The sequence below is a fragment of the Monomorium pharaonis genome, chromosome 4 (genome assembly GCF_013373865.1).
Source record: "Monomorium pharaonis isolate MP-MQ-018 chromosome 4, ASM1337386v2, whole genome shotgun sequence".
Lineage (NCBI taxonomy): Eukaryota > Metazoa > Arthropoda > Insecta > Hymenoptera > Formicidae > Monomorium > Monomorium pharaonis.
In genome coordinates, this window is record NC_050470.1 from 14,627,340 (window position 1) to 14,639,014 (window position 11,675).

An 11,675-nucleotide genomic window follows, 5' to 3' on the forward strand; every position below is an offset into this window, starting at 1 on the left:
TAAAAAATTATTAATAAAATTAATCTGCTCAAAAAGGCCATAACCAATATAATCGTTCGATAAGTACCATTTATTATTTATCACAAATTTCATAGAATATTGTGGTTTTACTTTATTGAATATCCTGCATAAAATGCCTTATTCAAATATAATTTCGCATTCACGAGATTTTATCGTGAATTCTGCTTTGCAAAAATCTCGGATTGGATCGTGGTCAATACTTTTCAGTGCGATATTGAGAATAGAACCATGAAATTTTGGTTGTGTTCCAAAATGTGCTGACAGTACTGATAGTACTGTTTTGTCGTTCCAAAATCGTTTTCAGTTCTGCTTTAAGTTAATAATACTGCTATTTTTTTCACAAAAGTTTTAGGGAATTGCTAACTTCCGGCTAATTTTGCACACTTTCAGAAGGTAGTGCAAGTCATGATGTGAAAAGAAAGGTGTAACAACATCAGCGTGCACAGTAGTCAGCCAATCATGTGTGGATAAAAAAAATTAAAAAACAATATGGCTGCTTACGCAAACTAAGAGGCAAAATCAAATAACAGTAATTATCCAGTAAAATATATAATAAAATGGAGATTTGTGTAGCCATTCTATACATAATGTAGATTACAAAAATGCCATGCAGCGTGCTGTATACAAAACTGTAACAATCGTATTGAATGTACACGCTTGACAAATATAAAATTATTTTGTTTTCCGAAAAAAATCATTCGACAAAAGAAAATGCTACTACCATGTCTAACGACTTTACAGAATTGGTGTGCAACGTTTAATATTCCACCAGGTGTTTTGGAAGCTGTGCTTAAAATTATGCAAGATAAAGGAACAGAACCTTTGTACGACAATAAGATTAATAGTATTAACGTTTGATGAAATGTATATTTCTAATTGTATAGATATAAAATGAAAGGAACAAAAAATTAATAGGCCGTACAAAACTTGTCAATTTGTTACGGCAAGAGGATTGTTTTCTAAATGGAAACAACCCATATATTACGAATTTGATAAGCCCATGTCTGCGTATACTTTATTAATAATAATAAACAGCGTTTATGAAATTAATTATACTGTTATTGTTGTGACGTGTGACATGGGGTCAACAAATATGAAGTTGTGGAACGAATTAATCATTGGACTCAATATTGACACTAACTCTCAAAACATACACAAAGAAATCACTCAAAAGTAAAATTATATTTTACATCCTTCGAATAACTCATTAAAAATCTTTTTCTTTACGGATGTTTCTCATTTAATAAAACTAGCTAAAAATAACTTGTTTGATTCTGGGTTTAAAAAAAATGGAAGTTATATCAATAAGACTTGTTTAAAGAAATTATTAAAACTAAATTTATAAGATTTGAAAGTAGCACACAAATTAATTGTTGCACATTTCGATGTAAAAGAAGCACATAGACAAAATGTAAAAATGACTGCACAAATTTTTTCATATCAGAATGCATCAGCAATATGGTAGTGTGGAGAAAAAGGTTTGCTGACTTCTCTACAATGAGAACAGACTGCTAATACACTCCAGTTATTTAATGAATGGTTTGATGTTTTTAACAGCTAATTAAAACTTGGACATTATGACAAATCACAATGCATACGGGATTAATTTAGAGCAATAAAATAAAATTATTAATAACATAAATGACTACATTCAAGAAATGCGAATTGGAATACGATTATCATTGTTACAATTTCAAAAAGGAATTTTGATATGCAATAAGTATCTAGTAGAAATGTTTTCATATTTACAAAAAAATTATTCACCTGAAGTATTTCTAGTAAATTATATTTTAACAAGGAGATTGAACCAGGATGTTCTTGAGAATTTGTTTTCCTATTTACAAATAATGGGTGGAGGATACGATCATCCAACATCAGTAAAAGTGACAGAATAAAATGGTGCATATTGAGCAAACATTCCGAATATGTTCTTTCATCAGGCACAAATACCTCTGCAGATAGTTCCACAATCCTCACAAATATTGAAAATACACATAGCAATGCAGTAAGCAAAATAGCAAGTTTACATTCTGTATAAAACAAAACAGTTACAGACACAGAAAGTTTTATGGACATAGAACAAAATTGTATTAAAGCACAGAGAGAAGCAATAGAAACAGAAATAAAAAAAGCAGGAAACAATGAAAGTATAGAGATATAGAGCTTGTAATATTATTTTTTACTATCGATGTATTGTTCGCAACACTGCATGCATATTTACATTTAATTGGTTGAAACATGGCTATTGCGCACGCTTGATGTTGTTTCATCTTTCTTCTTACATTTTTCTTTCTAGCAACGGACTTAAGTAATTATACCCTTAATTTGAATTAGAACTACTTGAAATCCTGGAACGCATGACAGCTATAGATATTATAAAGCAAAATGTTTTGTTATATATTGCTGGATATGTGTCACATAGATTTCGGAATACCTATAGTTATTTAGGAATCCCTACAAAAAAATTTCCAAACCTATCTAATGATTGGCTTTTATAAAAGAAGAATTTTACGAAAGATAGTGAAAAATGTCTGAATTAATACGATATCAAATTATCGATGGAGAGGAAAACAACACGAGATATATATTACACCTGAAGATTACGAAAAAGCATTATCTGGTAAGAAGTATAGTTACTTAAAAGTTATAAGCTAACATAATAAGCTATCAAATCTTAAATTTTTATTTTTGTTAATAATCAATGTATATTATTGCAGATAAAAATTACGCTTCCAAAATTTTCGAAAATGTTAAGCAAATAGAAATGACTTTAAGTGAGACAAAGGAAAATTTTGAAATTGACAATGTCAAAGGCAAAGAAAATAGTTCAAAAAGAATAAATGTATTATTATGTATTATTATGTATTATTATGTATTATTGTTGTATATAGTATGTATTATTTTTGGACTTATACCAAAAATATAAACCAAGTTTAATAGTGGGAAATGCAGTCAAAAAAATCTTTTTAAAAAAATATCAGAAAGATTAGCACATAAAAATTTTTTTTCTCCAAAACAATGTATGACAAAATTAACAACTATGAAAAAAATGTATAAAAAAATATAATTCAAAATCAGGAAATGACCGTCAAACCTGGCAGTATTATGAAGTATGTTTATTATTATTATACTTTTCTACATATTACTTATTGTATTATTAAAAGTAATAAATATTATTTGTATCATTTATTTTATAGCAAAGGGAAGAAATATTTGGTAAAAAATCATGGGTAAAACCGTTAAGTACGCAATCATCAACTTCAAAAAATTTAAATAATGAAACTAAAAATTGTGAGTTTGCCCGGGAAAAATACCTCTTATTTGTTCATATTAACAAATATATGTTTACATATGTTTATATATCGTCATAAGAAATTAAAGTGCAATTATAAATGATCCTATACGGCCATATATGGGAATATGTGATTACATTATTCTTGTAAATCCTGTTTAAGTATGGTCTTATATAGCCATATATGATCTAATGTTCTTGTATATTGTAAGCGATAGGGCCGATTCGGGCGGCTGACGACTTGCCTCGGCAAGCAGAGTAGTTGTTTATTGTTTTGCGCTACCGAAACCGAGAGTTTCGCTCGACGAGTGCCCGGTCATCGACCGATTGGGAAAGCGGGAAGACTTCCCGCGGGACGATGTTCGGAGATTCGAGCAGATCTCTCACGGTACCGGAATGGCGAACATACTCCGCGCGGTCGCCTGTAACACTTTCGAACAAATTCGTTATCTTACGCCTTCGAATAAATACGCTTTACTGGCCTGTGCATAATTCCGAACGCCATCCAGTGACTCCAGTTTAATTCCTACTACAATATTATCATATGTGATCATGTAAAAGCATATTTTATGATCAAATATAATCGTATTTGAATATATATACTTAAATTTATCCATAAGTGGTCTATACTATGAGTAGATCCAAGTATATACGTTCATATATGATTATACACGACCATATACATAAATATGCTTACATACGTACTAAAACCTACGAGGCAGAAGGAAGCCGCGACGCAAACCATCGAGAAGCCAGGAACGGAACAGCCGGAAATTTCACTACCGGCTACGATTAGCTACCCGGACGGACTTACATATACGGAGAGCAAAAAAACCAGCAAATCTCGAAAACGGAAACAACGCCGTACAACGATAAGGGCTCTCCGCGACATAAGAAGAAAAGAGGCGATCAGGAACCTTTGGAGCACCAGGATCTAAAGATAACCTCCACTCTCTTACTCGATGCCAATAACAACTCCGTCGGCTACCAGGTGACCAAAGCTATACCGCCACTAGTGTGGAAGCCTAAAAGTTAGACGTACATTTTTTTCGGCTCCATCTAGAGGCTACCTAAACCAAGCAAAAAGAAATATCCCATGTACATAGTGTATATATAAATTAGAATAAATAAGAAGTATCAAAACTACTCTCTCAGGTTATTTTAACCTTTCTTGCGAAGCCAGCGTACAACACCTTCTTGCAAAACTGCGAACACTTTCCACAACTGATGACCCCGACGTCGGAGAAGATATGGAGAAACAAGAAGACGCATCACTAAACATTTACAATGGACAATCAGAAGCCGAACAGGAAAAATATCGATAAAGCTACCACCATTCTGGCCGGAGAAACCCGAGTTATGGTTCGCCCAATTGGAGGGCCAATTCGCCTATGCAATATTAACAGAGACGAGGAGAAATATGCTTACGCACTATCCAAAATAGAGCCCAAATAGGCAAGGGAAGTAAAAGACGTAATCACACGACCACCGGAGAGAGACAAGTACGGAGTACTCAAAAAGGCATTAGTACAACGACTAACCGACTCCCACGAAAACAGAATGCGACAACTACTGAAGCGAAAAGAAATTGGAGATAGGAAACCATCACAATTCCGATATCTCAGTTCCTTGACGGGAACAACGGTATCTCAAGACCTGCTACGAATACTATGGCTGGGACGACTATCACCGGAAATGCAGACTATATTAGCATTACCGACAGCAGACAAACTAGAGGACATCGCAGAGCAAGCGGATAGGATCCATGAATAGGGCAGAGAGCAATGGTCCTAGCAACATCCAGCCCTCAGAAGCAAAGCATCAGCACTGAAGCCAACCAGGAGATCGAAGCCCTGAAAAAAAAAGTCGCCGCACTCACACAGATAACCAGGATGGCCAAGTCGATGCAGAGATATCAACACTAGAATACAAGTCGCTTGACGAGTAGAACACCAGGAAAAAGAGAAGTATGCTTCTACCACAGGCGCTTCGAAGACGCAGCCAAAAAATGTACACAACCATATGTACATATGTAAAATACGAAGAGGGCACTTATTAATGGCGGAAGGTGACAGAAGCCCACAGAAACGCCACCTATACGTCACGAATCAAACTACAAAAACGCAGTATCTGGTAGACACAGGATTAAACGTAAGCATCTACCCCGCACACAGATATCGAGAAAAAAAGCAACCAGGAGAATAACAACTCCACGCAGCAAACGGGACAGTCATACCAACTTATGGGACGGTAACGATGCAACCAAATTTAGGACTACGACGCACGTTTACGTGGAGATTCATAATAGCAGAGATTATTCACAAGGGAAGTTATCGAACCCAAAAGTTCAGAAAATTCTGAAAAATTATAAGCAAGTAGAGCAGTTTGTTTTTAATAGGGAACTATTTTTCATTTCTGCTAACTTTCACTTTGAAGGAGTGAAACACCCCTTCGAAAAAAATCGGTTTTTTCCTTTCCATGTAAATACATATCTTCGTAACTATAAAAGATAAAAAAAAATTTTTTAAACAAAAATCGAACGGTTTCAAGAGTACTTCAAAGTTACAAAGAAAAAAAATTTTATTTGCCTTTGTTTAACAAAATACCCCTTTCCCTCCATTTTTTAATTTTTGTTTACACTAAATTAAAGATTTTTTTTTCCGAATTTAGCCATATATGATGTTCAGGAGTGATAGGATAAGTGGAATTAACTGATTTGGTCGCTAAGAATTATATTTTTTGGTCTATTGTACACTATTAACAAAATTAAAATTATACACAGTTTGTAGGTACAGTTGTGATTTTTGCGCACTCACGAGATTGTTTTAAGATCGCGAACTGATCGGCCGGAGAACTTTTCACGCGCTTGGTGAGAGGAATTCCCGCGGGCAAGAATATCTGCGGCGATAAGAGACTGGAAAAGATAAATGATATTCACGCGAGAGCGGAGACGCGGTTTTTTGGGACGTAGCGTTTGCACAATATTCGGGCGAACAGTGAAGTGGCCCGGCGACGACAAACTGCCTTTGTGAGAGTGAAGAAAAGCTCGGAAAGATCGGGAGGAAGCAATCGAATTTTGCCGCACCGTGAATTTGCAAGGCCACCCGAGATCACCAAGGGTGATTGGAGATCAGTGACGACGATGGCAATTCTTTTGCCACTTGACATGCGTTGATCTCCTCTCGCGGCTCGGATTGGGCCTCAGTGGCGTGCTTAACTTACCGCACTTCTCATGAGAACATTGTTATTGTTGATTGAGAGTGTAAGATCTGTTGATCGCCTCTCAAAACATTACCTTATTTGGTAATGTTTTGCGAAGAAATCTCTCCGACCAGCTCTCAACGATAGTGATTAAGAAATTTCGCTATCGAACATTGTAATGTGCTAAAATGATGGAATTATTGTAGAGAATGCGAGGATCTCAAACATACGATTAATTTATGTTTCAATAAACCATTTTCGAGAAATAATTATAAACGTTTCCGCATATATGTTTTCCATGCTTATGTGCGTAAGTAATAATTGTTGAAACAATAAAATATAAGAAAATGGTTTTAATTATAATTTTTGTGATTTTTATATATTATGTATGCCTGTCTGTATATATGTGTATATACAGGGTGTCGTGTAAAACTTTATACAATGTTTACAAGCAGATAGAGCGCATTAAACTGAACAGAAAAGTCCTTTACCGTTTTGCAATTTTCGCAATAAGTTATTGATTACACAGGTACACAAAAAAAGTGGTAAAGTGATGTTTTTTTTTAAGTTAGGAAAAAATGATCCAATTGAGCAATTCTGACCTTGGATTCAAATTCAGGAAGTCAGTAACATGTATATTTTATGTTAAAGATGTATTTAATCAACAACAAAAAACTTATAATTAAAAATTTATTTTTTTTTATTGTACTAACACTAATCTATTCATAACTACGAATCGGTCTAAATATTTCAATGCTTTTCAAATCCTCTATCTCCTCAACAACTTTATCTTTTGATAAAATAAATTCTTCCACACAGTCTTGACAATCTTTGGCCGGTTCTAAAGCATTCTACCACAGTCTCGAATTCTTCGTCTTCAGTTAAATAACTATAGAAAGCAAGATCCAATATTCTTAAGGTCACTTGAAAATCTTCCTGGGCGATAACACCTCATACACTGGCGGCGCCAAAGATATATAATTTCCGTCCAACATCTTTCCAGCATTTTTACACAAATACTCCTCAAGAGTATTTTATATGTCCGGGTAATCGATGGCTCGTATCCCATCGTATGGGTCTGTAGTTTTCCATTTTCCACTCCTTTGTCCTTTTCTCATTGTCAGTTGGTAGTTTCATCTTTTAAACAATTAAATTAAAATTTGTTAACAATGTAACCGTGAATTTTCTATCGTAATGTGCTACGGATAGCCGCGGTTAATTCAGGGTTCGGGCGGCGGGCTGGTTGAATGAATGATAAAGGCAAGCGGTGTGAGTTTAGACAATTAATATTTATTCTACTATATCCTAGCTAATATATACAAAGTCCCTACTCTAGTACTTACAACTAATATCTCGCTATGCGAGTCGCGGGTGATCGGTTATGGCGACGTGTGTCGCGAGGCGCATGTGCGCGTCGAGTATTCGGTGCCGGATTGGCCGCGGCGGGCGTACGGCCCGTGTGTCGGTCGGTGCGTCGATCGGCGTTAGCGGCCGGTCTTACGGATTACAGTATTCGTGGCGGTGTAATCGCGGCGGTGTAATGTGTGGCGGCGTTCGTGTCGGTCGCGGTGGTAGCCGGATTGGCTGCGGCGTTACGGTCGCGGCTGCGCGGTGCGGTGCGGCGTTCGCATTCGCCGAGTCGGTCGGTGCGGCGTCACGATTGGCCGCGGCGGTGCGCGACTGCGCGGTACGGCGCGGAGCTCGGCTCGACAGCCACGGTGATCAGCTGTTCGACGATCAGCTGTTATTATCGTCGAGGATCATCCCGCGTGGATGATCCTCCGCGTCGGCGGTTTCCCCTCAGTACGGGGTCCCCGTGTGCGGTCGGGATCGGTAGCTCACTACGCGTACCGGGATCCGGATGACGAGCGGGGCGGTGTTCTGCCACTCACTACGTGGCGCGAGGAAGCGCTCAGTACGCGCTAGTGCGGGAAGCCGGGTTTTAGGTTAAGTTCGGCACTCAGTGCGTGCTCTGGGTGCTCAGCTCAATTCGCTGAGTGGATCGGTCGGCTCAATACGCTAGACCGGGGAGATCTGATCTCTTATCACCAGCGGAGGGCTTTTATAGCCCCCGTTGGGTGATAAGAGGAGCGGAGGTGTGCGGGGAGAACGAGATAAGCGGAGGGGACTACACGAGGTAGGAGGGTAACGGCCTCGTATCCGTATGCCTTAACGCGGCGGAGGAACGGCTCGTTACACCTCCCCCTCGGCAGACCCCGTCTCTATGTACAAAGAATGATTTTTATTAGTGGATATACCACGACCCGTCGGGCTGGTGCTTCACCACGATGCGGTGTCCGAGGGCCTGGTGGCGGTAGCGGCGACCTGGCGGTATCCGTTCCCAGGGGATGGTCCGTAGAACTTCGCTGGGGATGACGGATTGGCCGGCGAGTGGCGAAGTTGGCGTCACAGTTGCTGGTGATGGTGGTGTCGGCGGTGGCTGGGTGGAGTACCCGGTCGGCGTCGGTGTCGGCTGCGGCCGGGTGAAATACCCGGGCGATGCGGGCGGTGTCGGCGGCGGCGTTGGCAGCGGCGGCTGAGTCAGTTCAGCTGTGGCGGTTTTGGCAGCGGCGGACGGTGGCCGGGCCGGTGGTGGAGGCGGTGCGGGCTCTGGTACTGCCGTCGGTGGCGGTGCGGCCGGTGCTGGCGGCGCGGTAGGACCGGACTCCTCGAGGCGCAACGCTGCTATGTCGGGCATCGGCGCGGGTGTCGTGCGCTCCTCCGGTACGGCGGTTGACTCACCTCCACTGTCGTCGTCGTCGTCCAGGTCCGACAATGTGGACCCGAACGTGGCGAGCAACACGCTTCGCCCGTTGTCGACTGCTGGCGGTGCCTCGGCGTACAGCCGTTCCTGGCGAGAGCGTGTCGTCCGCTGGCGCGCCACTGCTGGTCGGCGTGGTCCGGACGGCGGTGTCGGAGCCGGGATCGGAGCTGGTGCGGCGGTGCTGAGCGGCTCGTTCTCGCGCCGTTGGCTGCGCGCTGGTGTCCGGGCGGAGGCCTCGAAGGGCCGGCTGCTCGTCGGGATCCGTGGGGGTCCGGCGATGGCGCGGGCGAGACGGTCGCGAAGAGAGCTCCTTGCTTTCGGCATCCTGCTGCTGCTATTGATCACTCTCTGATCTGGCGGGCTCATCGCTCCTTTTTATACCCTCCGTTTTTGTTGTTATTCGGTGTCCGGACTCTCCTTCAGATCCTTTACGTGTACGGCTCCTATAATTCTGTTGTTGTTGTCGCGAAGTCGCACGATGACAGGTGACATGTGGCGGTCGACCGTGTATGGCCCGGTGTATCGAGGCGCCAGTTTTCCCGCGAAGTTTTCCTGCGCGTTGGAGAGCGGATGTTCGCGGCGATAGACTTGCTGGCCGATCTCGGGTCTCCAGTCGCGTCTTCGCAGGTTGTAGTATCGGGCTTGCCTTGCGGTTGCTTCTTCCTGGCGGCGTGTGGCGATTTCGAATCGGTCGCGCAATTTTTGAATTTGTTGCGCCCGCGCGGTAGGTCGGCCGGCTGGCAGGTCCTCCTCCAGGGTTTGTTCGGTCCGGGCTCGTAGCGTGCCGGGTGCGGTAAGTTCGTGGCCATATGTGAGCATCGCTGGTGTATACCCGGTGCTTTCATGAACGGCGGTGTTGGCGGCGAACGTTAGTTGTGGTAGATGGCGGTCCCAGTGGCGGTGGTTTTGGTCGACGAATTGCGCGACCATCGTTTTGAGCGTTCTATTGGCTCGCTCGACCGGATTGCATTGCGGCGAGTATGGCGGCGTTTTTCGATGTTCGATGCCGGCTTGCGCGAGTAGGTCCGTGAATTCGCGGCTGATGAACTGGCGGCCGTTGTCCGTGATGATCCGGCGGGGGCACCCGTGTTGTAGTATGACTTCCTTTTCGACGGCCCTTGTCACGGCGGCGGCGGTGGCTTGCCGTAGTGGCTTCGTTGTTAGCCATTTTGTAAAAATGTCCTGGCACACTAGGATCCAGGTGTGGCCTTCGGAGGATCTTGGTAGCGGTCCTATGAGGTCGATGGCTATGACCACGTTAGGTGCATCCACACTGGCGTGGTGCATGCGTCCGGCCGTTTGTTGTTGCGATGGTTTATGCTCCCGGCAGTTCGCGCAGCGGCGGACGTATTGTGTTGCCTGTCGAAACATTCCTGGCCAGTAGTATTTTTGTGCCAGTCGGGCCAGCGTCTTCGCGATTCCCAGGTGGCCGGCGGTAGGGGCGTCGTGACACTCCTTCAGGACTTCTTGTCTTTGTTGTTGCGGTATGCAGAGCTTCCATGCGGTCGGTTCGTCATTGTCATCGGTGGAATGGCGCTCGTGGAAGTGGCGGTACAGGTTGCCATTCTGTATTGAGTAGTCTGGCAGCTTCTCTGGTTTTTCCCGAACGGTCTGCATCGTACGCTGGTGCCACTTGCATGTCGGTGTCACGGCTGCCAGTGCTTGTCCGGTGTTGTCGTTTTCCTCTTCATCCTCCCCCTCCTCTAGGGGCTGACGCGACAAGGCGTCGGGCACGTAATTTAGGGCGCCTTTCCGGTACTCTACCTCGAAGTCGTGTTGTTGTAGGGCCACCGCCCATCGTGCCAGGCGGCCGGTCGGGTTTTCTAGCGAGCGGAGCCAGCGGAGAGAGAAGTGGTCGGTGATGACACGGAACCGGTATCCTTCCAGGTACGGCCGCATTTTCTCTATGCCCCATACGACCGCGAGGCACTCTTTCTCGGTTGCGGAATAGTGCTTCTCAGGCTGTCTCAGTGCTCTGCTTGCATATGCGACCACGCGCTCCTGTCCCTCGATCGTCTGTGTTAGGACTGCCCCTAGTCCTGCGTCGCTGGCGTCCGTCTGCAGAACGAAAGTGGCCGAGAAGTCCGGGCAATGGAGTACTGGTGCGGAGGCGAGGCTGTTCCGTATGTCTTCGAAGGCCCGTTGCTGGCTGGCGGTCCACTCCCATCGCCTGTTTTTCCGGAGGAGGTCGTTTAACGGTGCGGCCAGTGTTGCTATGCCGGGAATGAAGCGGCGGTACCAGGAAGTCATTCCTAGAAATCGTCGGAGGGCCGGCAGGGAGGCGGGCGGCGGGATCTCCATGATGGCCTTTACCTTGTCAGGATCGGTTCTTAGTCCCTCCTGGTCGACGACGTGTCCGAGATACTTTAGGCTGGGCCGAGCGAAGTGGCACTTGTC

At 43.5% G+C, this 11,675-nt stretch overlaps 1 protein-coding gene across 1 annotated transcript; it reads right to left on the reverse strand.

Annotated features, from left to right (window-relative positions):
• Window positions 1-8,759: 8,759 nt before the first annotated feature.
• On the reverse strand, window positions 8,760-9,644 carry LOC118645338 (actin cytoskeleton-regulatory complex protein PAN1-like). Its single transcript, XM_036286210.1, has one exon. The coding sequence runs from the start codon at window positions 9,642-9,644 to the stop codon at window positions 8,760-8,762; it is 885 nt and encodes a 294-aa protein (XP_036142103.1).
• Window positions 9,645-11,675: the final 2,031 nt, after the last annotated feature.